This window comes from Eriocheir sinensis, chromosome 19 (genome assembly GCF_024679095.1).
Source record: "Eriocheir sinensis breed Jianghai 21 chromosome 19, ASM2467909v1, whole genome shotgun sequence".
In the NCBI taxonomy this organism is placed as follows: Eukaryota; Metazoa; Arthropoda; class Malacostraca; order Decapoda; family Varunidae; genus Eriocheir; species Eriocheir sinensis.
Window position 1 is genome coordinate 17,305,011 of NC_066527.1, and position 16,901 is coordinate 17,321,911.

A 16,901-nucleotide genomic window follows, 5' to 3' on the forward strand; every position below is an offset into this window, starting at 1 on the left:
TGAAGGAATGAAAGAAAAAGAGAAAATAATAATGGAAGAGAACAAGAAATGAGAGAGAAAGAGGGAAAGAAGAATATGAGAATGAAAGGAAAAGAGAGAGAGATGGAAGGCTGTAGTAAAGAGATGAAAAGGGAGATGGAAAAGAAAAAAAGTAGATGGATAGAATAAAGGAATGACAGAAAACGGGAAGCTGATATACCCTGCAGGCGATCACTAACACACCTCTCTCTCCCCCCTTCTCTCCCGTGCACAGGTGGGCCCCGAGCACCTGGTGACGTACCCGGTGCACAGCGAGGGGTCACCACAACTGCACACCACCACGCTGGGCCTCACGCTCACCACGCGGCCCTCACTCTTCGCGTCGGGGGCCCTTGATCTCAGGTAAGGCCGAGGACAGGTGAGGGAGAGGTGAGAGGGAGGGGTGTAAGGGAAGTGGGGGATAAGTGCGAAAGAGGTGGATGGGAGTAATGAAGGTGGGTTTTTTTTACAGACAGGGCGTAAAAAAAACTAATGAAAAAAAAAAAAGCCTGCTACTTACTGCTCCTGAATAGAGTACAGAAGAAGGGATGAAAAGGGAAATGGAAGGGAAGAAAGTGGATGAAAGTAAAAAGGTACAATAAGGGTGGATTGATGGGAGGCTTTGGTAAGGAGATGAAAAGTGAGATGGACGTGAAGACAGGGATGGATGGAGAAAGTATAGATATGGGGGATGAGAGTAAGGAGGCTGTGATAAAGAGGTAAAAAGGGAGATAGAGGAAGAGAAGGTGGATAGACGGAGAGGTGGATGACGGATTATAATGAAGTGGATAGAAGCAGAGTGGATAGATGGAAGGCTGTGATAAAGAAATGAAGAGGGAGATGGAAAAGAAGAAAGTAGATGGATAGAATGAGGGAATGGGATAAAGAGAGAAGATAATAATGGGAGAGAAAGAAAAATGAGAGAGAAAGAGGGAAAGAAGAATGAGGGAATGAGAGGGAAAGGGGAATGAGAATGGAAAAGAATGGGGAATGTGAGAATGGAAGGGAAAGAGAAATATGGAAATGAAAGGGAAAATGGAAAATGAGAATAGCAGAAAAAGAGGAAGGCGAAATTGAGTGAAAGTGGAATATGTGAGTGAAAGGGAAAGCGAAATATGAGAATGGAAGAGAAAGAAAAATATGAGAATGGGAAGGAAGGGGAAGGTAAGAATGAAAGGGAAAGGAAAACGTGAGAAAGAAAGTGAAAAGTGGGGTAAAAAATTAAAGGAAAAGAGAGAAAGGACTGAAAGAGGCTGAGAAAAGAACGACGAAGAAGAAGAACAGGAAGAAGAAAGGAGAAGAGAGAGAGAGAGAAAGAGAGAGAGAGAGAGAGAGAGAGAGAGAGAGAGAGAGAGAGAGAGAGAGAGAGAGAGAGAGAGAGAGAGAGAGAGAGAAAGCAGAGTGTGAGGTTGTAGATAAAGAAAAACTGAAAGGATATACAGCAAAGTTTTGAATAGGTACAAAGAAGATAAAAAGAAAATAGACGAGAATGCAGGAACAGGTGAAAGAAACAGGTGCGCGCAGGTAAGACGGTGATGGATAGGTGGATAGGGAGTGAAAGGAAGAAGGTAAGAAGACAGGTAAGAAGATGGATCGTGACAGGTGGAAAAGAAGGTGGGAGGGAGTTGGACAGGTGAGAAGAGAAGGTGAAGAAGTGAATGAATGAAAAATGAAAGTCGTGGAGAGAAACGAAGGAGGGAAGAGGGAGAAGCGAGAAGAGGTAACAGAATAGAAAAAGTGGAGGCAAGGGACAGATGAGGAAAAAAAGATAGGAAATAGGTGAATGGATAGATAGATAGGAGAAGGACTGATAAGAAAGATAGGGAGTGAAAGTGGATAGTTGAGAAGGATAACGATTGATGGAAAAGAAAGTGCAATTATGGATAAATGAGGAAGAGATTGACGATAAAAATAGGGAGTGAAAGAGAACGAAAGGAAAGTGAAGAGAAAAAAAACACGGTAAAGGGGTTGAGAAAAAAATGATAAAAGGAACAAAAAGATGGAAACGAAAGGAAACAGAGATAAAGAAGAAAAAAGAGTGAACAAAGAATAGAAAAATAGAGTGACTGATAAAGAAAATGGGAACAAGAAAACCACGTGAACGGAAAATGGTAAAGAAATAGAGGAAGAAAGGAGGAAGATAAGTATAAAATAATGAGGAGGTGAGGGAAAGCTTGTGAAGAGAAGATGATACGTTATGGAGTGGAGGAGGAGGAGGAGGAGGAGGAGGAGGAGGAGGAGGTAAGGAAGGCCGCAAAATTAGGATAGATTGTCGGAAGAGGAATGGGTTATGAGGTGGATGGAAATTTAAGAGGAGGAGGAGGAGGAGGAGGAGGAGGGAAAAAAAAAGGAAAAGAAGAATAAGATAAAAAGAAGAGAAAAAAAGAGAAGAGGAAAAAGAAAATAATAATAAAAAGAAGAAGGAGAAGAAGAAAAGAAGACGAAGAAAAACAAGGAGGAAAAGAAACACACACACACACACACACACACACACACACACACACACACACACACACACACACACACACACACACACACACACACACACTCAAATATTTCAAACAAAACCTCCAAGATAAAAAAAAATATTGAAAAGACGAAGAGGAGGAAAAGAGGAATTTGCGGAATGGAGGAGGAGGAGGAGGAGGAGGAGGAGGAGGAGGAAAATCTCTAAGGAATACAGAGGAGGAAAAAGGAGAAATGGAGGAAGAGATAAGAAGAAACGAATGAATGGACTTGAAAGAGGAGAGAGAGAGAGAGAGAGAGAGAGAGAGAGAGAGAGAGAGAGAGAGAGAGAGAGAGAGAGAGAGAGAGAGAGAGAGAGAGAGAGAGAGAGAGAGAGAGAGAGAGAGAGAGAGAGAGAGAGAGAGAGAGAGAGAGAGAGAGAGAGAGAGAGCACCCTGTCTCTACCTCCTTATTCAGTAGTTTTCAAGATTTAGAGCTAAAGTTTGACCACAGGAAGGAAGGAAGGAAGGAAGGAAGGAACGATAGCAGAAAGGGAGGGAGGAGGAATAGAAGGAAGGGAGGAAAGAAGGATAGAAGGTAGTGAGAAAGAAAGGGAAGGAAAAAAAGAGGAAAGGTAAAGCAAATGAAGGAGAAAGGGAGATAGAATAAAGAAAGGAGGAAGGGAGAAATGGATGGAAGGAAGGAAGGAGAAGGGAAGGGAAGACAGAAGCAAATGAAGAAAGCATAGATGGAATAAAGGAGAAAACAAAGAAAGGAAGGAGGTAGGATAGGTAGGAGGAGAAGGAGGAAAAAAAGAAGGGGAATGAGAAAATAGATAAGAAAAAATAGATAAAACAAAAATAATAACAAAGGAAGGAGGTAGGATAGGTAGGAGAAGAAGGAAAAAAAGAACGGGTATGAGAAAATATAGATAAGAAAAATTAGATAAAACAAAAAATAATAAAACATAAAACAAAATAAATAAAAAGTTTGTAAAATGGACGGAAAAAAAATAAAACAGGACAGAAAATACACGACAAAAAAAAAGAATGTCAAGGATAAAAATTTAGAACTAATGCAAAAATGGTAACACTGATTTTGACCTTTTCGTAACACTGTCTGACCTGGATTGGCTACACTGCTCTACCATCACCACCACCACTACTCTCTCTCTCTCTCTCTCTCTCTCTCTCTCTCTCTCTCTCTCTCTCTCTCTCTCTCTCTCTCTCTCTCTCTCTCTCTCTCTCTCTTACCTAACCTTCCTCCTACCATTCCGATTATTCCTTCTCTCTCTCTCTCTCTCTCTCTCTCTCTCTCTCCCATAACGGCTGTCACCACCCCGCCCGTCACAGCACGAAATAACAGTCAGTCACGTGAAAACATTATCAATAAAGACGAAAATAAAAAATAAAGTCCCCCCATGCATGAATGTCACAATAGAACATGGACCGAAAAAAAATATAGGAGGCAGGAAAAAAATAGATAGATAGATAGAAAGACATATGGATAGATAGATGGTTAGATTGGTATAGGTTAAAGGAAGGAAGGAAGGCAGGTAAAAGGAAGAGAAAGAGAGGAGGAGAAGAAAGAACAACACAAAGGAAATGAAGGTAGAAGAAAGGGACAAAAAAGGAGAAAAAAAAAGGAAAGAAGGAGGAAGAGTAGGTGGGAGAAAGAGGGAGAGAGAAGAGGGTATAAAAAGAAAGGACGGGAAGGAAAGGAAAAGATAAACAGAATAAGGGAAAATGAACTAGAAAAATACACACTAAACTGAAAATTGATAAAAGGGAAACCAAAATTGAGAGACAGATACACAGATAAGTGATGGGATAGATTAACAGTTATAGGAAGATAGATAAATGGATACAGAATTATAAAAGATAGAAAATGAACGAGAAAAATACACAATAAACTGAAAATTGATAAAAGGGAAACCAAAATTAAGAGACAGATACATAGATAAGTGATTTGATAGATTAACAGTTCTAGAAAGATAGATAAATGAATACAGATTAATACAGACATGGAACCAAAAATCAAACAGGCAGGAAATAAACAAGAAAATATAAAAACAAATTGAGATTAATGACAGGAAAAGGAAGATTGATGTGTTAATAATGAGATAAGAAGAGGTAAAAAGATAGACTGAACAAAAAAACAACAAAAACAACAAAAAAAAATGAACAAAAAAAAAGAACAAAAAATAGACAAAAATAATGGATAGATAGATAGTTAGATTGATAATTAGACAGATAGAAAGATAGACAGAGATACAGATTGAGAAAATTAAAAAAAGACGGTTAAGTATATATATATAAAAAAAAAGAGTCTACATTTCCAAGTTTCCTTTTCATGTTAAATTATAAAAGTCTGCTGATATTTTTTCGCGACTTAAATTAATGACATTGATCGTACACTTTTTAATTATTTAGTTTTTTTTTTTTTTAGTTGAAAAAATGCGACTATCAAAGACATTATTTTATTTTCAACCTTGTCTTGGCTGAAAAAAAAGGCCTATCTCTCTCTCTCTCTCTCTCTCTCTCTCTCTCTCTCTCTCTCTCTCTCTCTCTCTCATTAAGGTGTACAGACTATTAAAACACAAACAGATTAACAGGAAAACAGCAACACACAAAACCAAAAAGCGTTCAGACCAATAACAAACAAAAGGGTTGAACGTATAAAAAGAAATTACTTATTCATGTCAGCAATTAAGGGAATGGAGACGAAACAATGCGGAGAAAATAAATAAATTGGAGCTTACGAATATTAATCAGAGCGGGGGGAGGGGGGGGGGAGGAAATGGGGAATATGGGAAAAATAAAACTGAGAAAAGAAAAGTCACGAAGAGATTGGGGAGAGGGAGAGGAGGGGAGAGGAAGGGGAGGAAAGGAAAGAAAGGGAAAGGAAAGGAAAGGAATGGAGAGGAGAGGAGAGGAAAGGACAGGAAGAGGAGGAAAAGAAAGGAAAGGAATGGAGTGAGGGAGAAAAGAGGAGAGGAAAGGAAGGGGAGGAAAGGAAAGGAAAGGAAAGGAATGGAGAGGGGTGAGGGAGAAGAGAGGAAAGGACAGGAGGGGGAGGAAAGGAAAGGAATGGAGAGGGGTGAAGGAGAGGAGAGGAGAGGAAAGGACAGGAAGGGGAGGAAAGGAAAGGAAAGGAAAGGAAAGGAAAGGAAAGGAAAGGAATGGAGAGGAAGTAAAAAATAAAAGGAAAGAAATAAAGATAGGGATGGAAAGAAAGGAGAAGCTTGCAAATACTTATCAAGGGAAAAATGGGGAATGTAAGAAAAAGAAAAAAAAAGAAAAGATGAAGTAAAAAAATAGAAAGATAGAAAGGGAAAGAAAGAAGAAGCTTGCGAATATTTATTAAGGAGGAAAAAGGAAATGTAACAAAATAAAAAAGGGAAAGAAAAAATAAGTAAAGAGAAGACACTAAAGAAATAATGGTACAGAAATCAAGAAATAAAGGGAAGAAGACAAATAAATAATGGGAAGAAATAGAAAAAACTACGAAAATAAAGAAAGGAATAAGGAAATAAAGGAGGGAGACTAAAGAAAAAATGGGATAAATAAAGAAATAAAATAAAGGGTAGAAATGAAGGGAATAATGGAAAAGAAATAAAGAAACAAAGGGAAGAAACTACGAAAATAAAGAAAGGAATAAGGAAATAAAGGAAGGAAATTAAATAAAAATAGGAGATAAATAAATAAATAAAATAAAGGGTGGAAATTTAGGGAATAATGAGAAAGAAAAAAAATAAAGAGAAAAAACTACGGAAATACTGAAAGGAATAAGGAAATAAAAGGAGAAAACTAAAGAAATAAATAGAAGATAAATAAATAAATAAAATAAACGGTAGAAAATAAGGATATAACGGGAAAGTAAAAAAAATAAAGAAAAAAAAATAAGGAAATAAAGCGAGGAAACGAGAAAAAAAGGAGATAAATAAATAAATAAAATAAACGGTAAATAATAAGGGAATCATGGGAAATAAATAAACAAACAAAGAGAAGAAAATAAAGAAACAATAGAAAAAAGTACTAATCAGTTTTCATGCAGGTAATCGATGAAACTAAGACGAATTTGCATGAAAAAGGAAAAAAAAAGTTAATATCCTTGGCCAAAGAAAAGCGAGATTAATAAAAGAAAAATCAAGCAAGGAAGGAAGTTAAAAAAAGAACAAATGAGTGAAATAAGAGAAGGAAATAATTAGTTTGTTTTGATTTATTATTGTAGCCTTGGAAATGAGACGAGATTGTTTTTGTTTTGTTCTATTGTTGTTTTGTTTTATTATTGTTTTATGTTTTGTTTTATTATTTTATTATTTCATTATTGTTTTGTTTCATTATTGTTTTTGTCTTATTATTGTTTTTGTTTTGTTTTATTATTGTTTTGTTTCATTATTGTTTTGTTTTATTATTTTTTTTTGTTTTGTTTCATTATTGTTTTGTTTTATTATTTTATTATTTCATTATTGTTTTGTTTTATTATTTTATTATTTCATTATTGTTTTGTTTTATTATCGTTGCCCTGGAAATGAGACGAAACTGTATGAAAAGTAAAGAAATGTGTGAATGTCCTTGACCTAAGAAATCGAGAATAATCAGAAATTCAAGGAAGGAAAGTTAAGAAAAAAGAGATGAGTGAAATGTGAAGAGTAAGTCGTTGTAGTAGTAGTAGTAGTAGTAGTAGTAGTAGTAGTAGTAGTATGAGGAGGAGTAGTAAGGAGCAGTAAGTAGCGGGCTTTTTTTTCATAGTTTTCTTTTTTTTTACGCCCTTGCACTGTCTCCTCTGCTGTAAAAAAAGTAGTAGTAGTAGTAGTAGAAGTAGTAGTAGTAGTAGCAGCAGTAGCAGTAGCAGTAGTAGTAGAACCCTCGATCCCCCAAAAATATGAAATAAAAAATCAAATTAGAAAAAAAGGAAAATTATAAAAGGCTAAGGTTGGGCTCACAAAGGCAGGCGTGACTTCAATTTACCTGTTCATTAATTTTCAAGGGGGGCTTTATAATTGTTTCCGCTTTTTTCCCTGCTTTCCCTGGCCTTTTTCCTTTAACCCCCCCCCTTCTCCCCCCGTCTCTCTCTCTCTCTCTCTCTCTCCATCACATACACACTCCGCCTTTCGTTTTCTATATCTTCGTTTTCTCTTTTTCTTCACTAACATCGAGAACTTAAACAAAAAATTGGGCTCCTTTTGATATGTTCCTATTTGTTTGTAGAGATTCATTCGTAAATATTTGACTATGATGAGCAGTTTCAGTTTTAATAGTAGTAGTGGTGGTAGTAGTAGTAGTAGTAGTAGTAGTAGTAGTTAGATAGTCATTAACACCGCAACCAGAAACAACCACCATCACCACCACCACCACCACAACAACAACAACAACAACAACAACAACAACAACAACAAAGCCTATAACAAGGAAAGCAATAACGATAACAGTAATGACAGCAACAACATCAGCAAGAAGAACACAATTAACAGCAGTAGTAACAGCATCACCATCACCAGTAGTAGTAGTAGTAGTAGTAGTAGTAGTAGTAGTAGTGGTAGTAGTGGTAGTAGTAGTGGTAGTAGTAGTAGTAGTGGTGGTGGTGGTGGTGACAGCACTATCCCCTACCAGTCAATCCACTAAAAGGCGTAACATAACATCGCAAAAAGCCGTGGAATTAGTGTTATCCGCGCGTATAATGCATTTAAATCCCCTTCCTCTTTCTCTTCTCTATTCTACCCAGGTGCTTATACCCTTGACAGTCACCTCTCCACCTCTCCTCTTCCTCTCCTCCCTTTTCTGTCATTTTCACTCCTCTCCTGCTCAGTTCAGATGTTTCCTCGTCTTCCCTGTCCTTTTCTTTGCTTTCCCGTCTTCAACTTTCCTTTCCTCTCCTATCCTTTCCTTTCCTTTCCTCTCCTTTCCTTTCCTTTTCTATCCTCTCCTTTCCTTTCCCCTTCTCAACTTTCCTTTCCTCTTCTTTCCTTTCCTCTCCTCTCCTCTCCTTTCCTTTCCCTTCCTTTCCGCTCTTTTCCTTTCCTTTCCTTTCGTTTTCTCTCCTTTCCTTTCCTTTCCTTTCGTATCCTTGTGTTTCCTACCCTTTTTGTCCTTTCCTCTCTTCTATCCTCCCTCACCCCCCTCATCTAATCTAACCTAACCTCCCCACACCTAACCTAACCTCCCCTCACCTTACCTAACCTCCCCTTACCTCACCTACCCTGACCTAACCTCCCCTTACCTCACCTCACCTAACCTAACCTCACCTGCCCCATCCTAACATTTGCACCTTCCCAGATTTAATGAGCTCCTCCATGCGTACTAAGCCTTCCCCCTTCCCCCCAGGTGTAGCGCCACCCTTCACGACTACGTCTGGCGCAGCGACGCGACGGTGACGCTGGAGAATGTGACGTACAGCCAGCCACACCATCTGCCCACCCTCTCCAAGACAAGTGAGTGTGTTACGAGTGTGTTGCTGGGTGTTACTGGTGTGTTAGTTCGTGTTGGTGTTTCAGGAACGTTCATTTAGTGTTATGCGATGAAAAATGACGTATAAGAAAGCACATTACCTGCCCACCCTCTCCTAGACAAGTGGGTGTGTTGCGAGTGTGTTGCTGGGTGTTACTGGTGTGTTAGGTCGTGTTAGTGTTTCAGGAACGTTCATTTAGTGTTATACGATGAAAAATGACGTATAAGTAAGCACATTACCTGCCCACCCTCTCCTAGACAAGTGAGTGTGTTACGAGTGTGTTGCTGGGTGTTACTGGTGTGTTAGTTCGTGTTAGTGTTTCAGGAACGTTCATTTAGTGTTATACGATGAAAAATGACGTATAAGAAAGCACATTACCTGCCCACCCTCTCCTAGACAAGTGAGTGTGTTACGAGTGTGTTGCTGGGTGTTACTGGTGTGTTAGTTCATGTTAGTGTTTCAGGAACGTTCATTTTGTGTTATGGGATGAAAAATGACGTATAAGCAGGCACATTACCTGCCCACCCTCTCCTAGACAAGTGAGTGTGTTACGAGTGTGTTGCTGGGTGTTACTGGTGTGTTAGGTCGTGTTAGTGTTTCAGGAACGTTCATTTAGTGTTATGCGATGAAAAATGACGTATAAGTAAGCACATTATCTGCCCACCCTCTCCTAGACAAGTGGGTGTGTTGCGAGTGTGTTGCTGGGTGTTACTGGTGTGTTAGTTCGTGTTAGTGTTTCAGGAACGTTCATTTAGTGTTATGGGATGAAAAATGACGTATAACTACCCTTTCCAAAACAAATCAGTGCGCTGCGAGTGTATTAGAAGAGTGATACAAGAGTGTTATGGAGTGTTTCTGGGACGTTGAATTATCGTTATGAGGTGAAATATGACGTGCAGCAAATCCAACAATCTTCCTGCCACTGTTTAATGCAAGTAAGTGTATTAAGTGAGTTAGTGAGTGATGTGGAGTGTTACGAAAGCGGTTTAAGTGGTGCTGTGTGTTGTTGAGTTCCGGGAAGTGACCTATGCCTGACCTCATCACGTCTGCCTCTCAAAAGAAGTTAGTGTTTAATAAGAGTTACAGGTGGGCTAATGCGTGTTAATAAGTGTTTCGAGGACGTTAGATTAGTGCTTTGCAGTGAAAGGAAGAAAGAAGTGAGGGAAAGAAAAAAAAAGGCGAGATTAGACGAAAGAGAAGGAAGGAGGTAAGAAGGGAAGAAAAGAAAGATAAGGAAGTGAGGGAAATGAAATGAAAGAAAGAAGTAAAAAGAAGGAAATGAAGGAAATGAAAGAAAGAAGTGAGGGAAAGGAAAAAAAAAGAGATTAAACGAAAAAGAAGGAAAGAGGTAAGGAAAGAGGTAAGGAAAGGAAAGGAAAGGAAGGAAAGGAAATTAAGGAAATGAAGAGAATGAAAGAAGGAAGTGAGGGAAAGGAAACAAAGGAGAGATTAGACGAAAGAGAAGGAAGGAGGTAAACAGGAAAGAAAATAGAGATAAGGAAATGAGGGAGAGGAAATGAAAGAGAGATAGAGGAGAGAAGAGATGGGGAAGGAAGAAGACAAATGTGATAAAAAGGCGTTAAAGGAAGTGAGAAAGGAAGTAGAGGGGAGGGGAAAGAGGAAAACAAGAGAGGAGTGATTTGTGACTTGCTGCTAACAACACGATCTGTCCACCCTATTTAATGCAAGAGTGTGTGTGTTACAAGTGTGTTACTCAGTGTTACGAAGTGTTACAAGGAGATAAGTAAAGGATAATGGAATGTAGATTTACTCTCTCTCTCTCTCTCTCTCTCTCTCTCTCTCTCTCTCTCACCCCAGCACATACACACCCCACCTTTCATTTTCTATATCTTCGTTTTCTTTCTTTCTTCACTAACATCGGGGACTTAAATAAAACATTGGGCTCCTTTTGAAATGTTCCTATTTTTTTGTATAGATTCATTAGTAAATATTTGATTATAATGAACAGTTTCAGTTTTAATAGTAGTAGTGGTAGTAGTCTCTCTCTCTCTCTCTCTCTCTCTCTCACCTGTCATTCCCTAGTGTTCCATAACCTCACGCGGGATGGAGTGTTGCGAGTGAGTGCTGCTTGATCGCATTCCCGGTGTTTGTGTTGCGTTCAAGGTGATGGGACGAGCCGCGGGCGCCTCCATGTGTGAGAGTGTTGCGCGGTGTTGCTTTGTGAAGTGTTGCGAGCTTGTGTTGCGAGATATTTGTATTGCGAATGTCTTTTGTTTTGATGGTACTGTTTTAAGTTCTGCGTTGTGGTGTGTGTTGTGTTGCCCCGTAAGGTGTTATGAGTTTGTGTTGCGAGTTTTTTAGTATGACGAATGTATTTGTTGTGTTGATAGTGCTGTTATATGTGTGTGTGTGTGTGTGTGTGTGTGTGTGTGTGTGTGTGTGTGTGACTTTATCATGCACCATCGGGAATTTTGTATAGGCAGTGTTAATTAAAATCAAATGTGTGTGTATGCATCGGTGTGTGTGTGTGTGTGTGTGTGTGTGTGTGTGTGTGTGTGTGTCTGATGGGTACTCTATTTAATTTTACTCCGCTTCAAACAGTAAAACAAAAATTGAAATCTCTTTTCATTATAAATCAAATACACACACACACACACACACACACACACACACACACACACACACACACACACACACACACACAGAGGAAGGCCCAGCAACGTGTGTGTGTGTGTGGGGGGGGGGGGTCAATTAGAGGAATAATTATTGTGAGTGCGTCGTATTTATTCCATCCGCGCCGTACAATCATAATTACGCCGCCAATAGCAATCAGCCGCGCCGGTAATAACAGTAATAATAATAATAATAATAATAATAATAATAATAATAATAATAATAATAACAATAATAACGCGAAAAATACCGAGAATTCCAATGACAACGAAAAATAAAACATGTGTTACACTTAATAAAGAAAGACAGAAAGAAAGAAAGAAAGAAAGAACGAAAGAAAGAAAGACATAAGGAAAGAATGGATAAAATGAAAGAATAGGAAAAAATATAAAAAAAGAATGGGAAAGAATGAAAGAAATAATCAAAGAATGTATGAAAGAAAGAATAAAGAAACTTGAATAAATGATAAAGAAATGAAAAAAAAAAGACATGAATAAATAGACAAGAAAGAAAAAAAAGAGTAAGTAAACAAAAGCACAAACAAATATTACATGAGTGAAATAAATAAATAACCGAATATCACATTATCTATTTTTTAACCACAAACAAACAAACAAACAAAAAAAAAAAAAGTCATTAAATTCGTATCGCTAACAACCTACACCTTTTTTTTCCCTCCATCTTTTCTTCTTTCCTCCCCACTGACATATTTCCTCCCTCCCTCCCTTCCTCACCCCCTCCTTCCCTTCCTTCCTTCACCCCATCATTCCCTCCCTCTCTCACCCCCTCCTTCCCTCACCCCCCCCCCCCAAAAAAAAAAGAAACAAACAAACAAACACAAACGCCAGAACGATTCCCTTTCCAGTAGAAACAACAATATTTTTTTTTCTCTCTCTCTTTTTCCTCTTTTTTTTCCTCCTCCTTTAAAGAGAAAAGCCATTAAGCGATTCATCAGGACGAGGAGAAAAAAAAGAAAGGAAAAAAACTCATACATTTTTTTTCTCTTCTCTCTCCAAGTCTTTTGTTCCCAGTGTAAAGGAAGCCTTGCTGGGGAGGGGGGGGGGGGAGGAGGAGGGGGGGGGAGAAGGGATGTGAGGGAATGGAGAGTAAAATAAGAGATTACAAGAGGGATGAGAAGAGGAAAGGAGGGAAGGAGGGATAAAGGAATGAAGAAGGAGATGTGAGGGAAAGGAAACTGTAGAGAAGGGAAGAGAAAAACAGTAGAGAGAAGAAGGGAGGAAGAAGAACAGAGGGAGGGATGATAAAACAAGGAAATGAAGGAATGGGAATAATAGGAGGGTGAAGAGGAATGGGAATAAGAGGAGATAAAGAAAAGGAAGGGAGAAGAGAAGAGAAAGGAGAAGGGAAACGCAAGAAAGGGAGGAGAAGAGGAAGAGGGTGAAGGAAACTAAAAGAAAGTTAAAGGGAGGGAAAAGGAAAATAGAGAAGAGTGAATAGAGGAAGAATACAAATAGAAAGGAAGGAGGGAAGGGGAAATAAAAGGGAGGGAAAGAGATGGGGAGGAGAAACAAGGGAAATGGAGAACAGATGAACACAGAGTAAGGAAGGGAGGGAAAGGGAGAGGGAAATGAAAAGGGCGGGGAGGAAAGGGAATGGGAAGGGAGGGGAAAGGAGTTGAACAGTAGAGGATGCTAAGGGAAGAGAGAGGAGGAGAGAGAAGGGGAGAGGGAAATGAAAGGAAGGAGAGAAGGGGAGGGGAGGAAAAACGAGGAGGGGAAGGAGAAGGAGATGCGGGGAAGGGAGGGGTATGAAAAGAGGAGTATACAAGAGAAGGGGAGGAGAGAGAAGGGAAGCGGAGGGGAAGGAAGGGAAAGGAAGGGAGAAGGGGAGAGGAGAAGAGAAGAGGTAAGGGGAAGAGAGGGGAATAGTGGAGGAAAAAAAAGAAGGAAGGGAAGGGAAGGAGAGGGAAGGAAAGCGGAGGGGAAGCAAAGGAAAGGAAGGGAGAAAGGGAGAGGAGAAGAGAGAAGACCTAAGGGGAAGAGAGGAGAACAGTGGAGGAAAAAAAAAAACAAGGTAGGGAAGGGGAGGAGAGACGGGAGAGAACTGAAAGGGACGGGAGGGCGGGGAGGGGAAGGGAAGCAAGTGAAAGAGAGAGGAGGAGAGGAAGAGGAGGAAGAGGTGGAGGAGGAGAGGGGAAGAGAGTTAACTAGAAGAGGCCATTAACGAAGACACTTGGATAAGGTGGCGGGAAAAATGAGGAAAAAAGGGGGAAAACGAGGGAAAGAAGGAGGTCCAAAAATGTTTCTCCTCGTGTGGCTTTCATTTTTAAGGGGAGACAAAGAAGTTTTTCCACCATTACACAAAATACTCGTTTACAGAAGAGAGGGAGAGGATGGAAAGAGGGAGAGAAGGAAAGACAGGGAGAAAGAAGAGAGGGGAAGAGAAGAGAGGAGAGAGGAAATAGAGGAAGAAAGGTGAGGAGGGAGGGAAAGAGGGGAGAGGGAGAGGAGGAATGAGAGGGGAGAGAGAAGAGAGGGAAAGAGAAAAGAGGGAGAAAGGAGAGGGTGAAAGAGAGGGAGAAAGAAGACAAAGGGAGAGAGGAAAGAGGCAAGAGAAGGGTGATGGAGGAGAAGGGAGGGAAAGAGAGGAGAGAGGGAAGGAAAAGGGAAGAAGGGAGAGCAGAGAGAGAGAATATGATGAATGGAGAGAGAGGAGAAGAAAAGAGGAGAAGAGAGGGCAAGAGAGGGGGGGAGAAGAGAAAGAGGAACGGAAAGGAGAAAAAAATGAAGAGGGAAGAAAAGTTTGAGAAGTAGAGAGAGAGAGAGAGAGAGAGAGAGAGAGAGAGAGAGAGAGAGAGAGAGAGAGAGAGAGAGAGAGAGAGAGAGAGAGAGAGAGAAAACGGAGACAAATCAATCAAATCACTAAATAAACAAATATACAAGGAAACAAAACAAAAATAACATGAGAAAGAAACCAAAAACACAAATCAATCAAAATAACAAGAGCAAATAAACAAAACAACAACAAAAAACAAAAACAGAGAGAGAGAGAGCATTAGTACAGGTAGAATCAGTTCATTAATTACAAACTCACCTGACAAGCACGTCGTGATTTACGCCATAGCGAAACATTAACTCGTGAAACTGTTTAAAACTCCGCTTCATAACGCGCTACTCTCGTTATCATTATTATTATTATCGTCATAAGTAGTAGTAGTAGTAATAGTAGTAGAATGGTAGTGATAGTGATAGTAATAGTATAATAGTAGTAGTAGTAGTAATAGTAGTCGTAGTAATAGTGGTATCATTTTTATTATTATCATTATTACTATTACTGGTATTGAGAGAGGTGTGGGTGGAAGAAAGTAAGATAAAGTTAGGAAAGAGGGAGAGAAAGAGAGGGACAGAGGAAGGAGGGAAGGAAGAGAGGAAGGGAAGTCGCAAAATACCTAGAGAGAGAGAGCGGGGGGGGAGGGGGGTATAACAAGCGCCGGCAAGTAAGGGATGTATAGGGGAGGGAAGGGAAGGGGGTAGAGGAATAGGTGGGGGAGAGTGCAGGTGGCGGCGAGGAAACGGGGAGGGAGAGAGAGGAAGGGGAGGAGAGGGAGGGGAGGAGATGGAGAGGGGGAGGTATAACAGGTGGTTGGAGGAGCAGGAGGAGGAGGAGGAGGAGGAGGACACTGGTAACAAGAGGAAGAGGGAGAAGAAACGAATGATAAATATGGAAGGAGAGAGAGGGGAAGAAACAGGAAGAGGAGAGAAGGAGAGATATAGTTGGATAATGTAGAAAGGAGTGATAGAAAGGTGAAGACGTTGAAAAGAGACAGGGAAGAGGAGGAGAGAGAGGGACAGGGAAGGAAAAAGGGGGAAGCGGAGAGGGGAGGAATGGTGTAGAGAAGGAGGGTAGGAAAGGGAGAGGAGGAAGAGAGATATAGATGTAGAATGTAGAAAGGAGTGATAGAGAGGAGGTGAAGACGTTGAAAGAGACAAGGAAGAGGAGGTGGAGAGGGGAGGAATGACGTAGAGGAGGGTAGGAAAGGGAGAGGAGGAGAGGGGGAGCGGGGGGTGAGGAATCATGATAGCGCAGGTTAAGGGAGACTATAACGTAGCCTACTCGTTCACCTCCGCCACGCCGTAGCTCTCGATTTGGGGGGGTTTTCATAGTTGTGTGTGTGTGTGTGTGTGTGTGTGTGTGTGTGTTGGTTAGCTAAAATCTGCCTTGATCTGGTGTTGATTGTGATTGATCTTATCTCTAACACCTATAGGATAATGTCTGGAGGCTTTATCAAACGTAACTCTCACAACGAATGCCTCACAGAACACCTTGATTTGCATTGATGGAGGGTTTTATTAGTTCAGGTTCAGCTTAAATATACACGTTAACTTCGGTAGGTTTAGTTAGTAAGTAGGTTTAGCTAGACACAATGAAACATAACACCTTGGTTTAAAAATGGGATTCGTAATTTCAAGTTGGCTTCGGTAGTTTAGTTAAGTATGAGGTTTAGCAAGTCACAATGAAATAACACCTTGGTTTAATAGTGACGGGTTTTGTAAGTTAAGAGAAGAAAAGGCAAGAAGGAAGAGAGGAGAGTAAAGAGAATGAGACTAAGAGAAGGGGGAAGGAAAGAGGAAGAAGAGTAAAGGGGGGGGGGGGGGTAGCTTCAGTAGGCTTAAGCAATCAGGTTTTTTTTTACAAGTCACAAAGAAACATAACGCCTTTTTTTTTACAACAAAGGAGACAGCTCAAGGGCACAAAAAAAGGTAACAATAATAAAAAAAAAAGCCCGCTACTCGCTGCTCCTAAAAAGAATCCAAAGAGGTGGCCGAAAGAGGGGTTTAAAAATGGCTTGTTTCGTACTTTGAGGCTTATCTAGGTTTAAGTAAATACGTTAACTCTGGAAGGTTTCGTAAGTTAGTAGGTTTAACAAGTCGCAATGGAGCGCAGCACACCTCGTTTGAAGTTTAAAGAGCAACGCGTGAAGCACCTGGTTTAGCTCGTTAAGCCGTTAGGTAAAAATAAAAAAAATGTCGTTGGGTCAAATACGTTGGCTTGGGCAGGGTTGAGGTTTTACTATATGCTTACAATACTGGCTACTAAAGAGAAGAGAGAAAGAAAGATATGTTGAGAAAGATGGGTAAAATAACGAATGGTAGATAAAGGAGAAAGAAAGAAGACCCCCTCCCTCCCTCCCTCCCTCCAACCCGCAGCCCGAGGTACGATAACTCTTTCTTCATCATTCCCTCAAACTCACATTTCCCGCGCCATAAGGATACTAATAACCTTGCAGTGTGTTAGGGTGATGCCCCAAACACACACACACACACACACACACACACACACACACACACACTATCAATATCACTACCTGGCAACCTCTGTGATGACGAGGAGTG

General features: G+C 40.2%; 1 protein-coding gene across 1 annotated transcript in view; it reads left to right on the plus strand.

Annotated features, from left to right (window-relative positions):
• The window catches only part of LOC127000826 (cell adhesion molecule 3-like), a 102,653-nt gene that overhangs the window by 66,668 nt on the left and 19,084 nt on the right, over nt 1–16,901 (plus strand). Inside the window, exons 5-6 of the mRNA XM_050864884.1 lie at nt 254–381; nt 8,790–8,896. Coding sequence (XP_050720841.1) covers nt 254–381; nt 8,790–8,896 — 235 coding nt within the window. The remainder of the gene's footprint in view (nt 1–253; nt 382–8,789; nt 8,897–16,901) is intronic.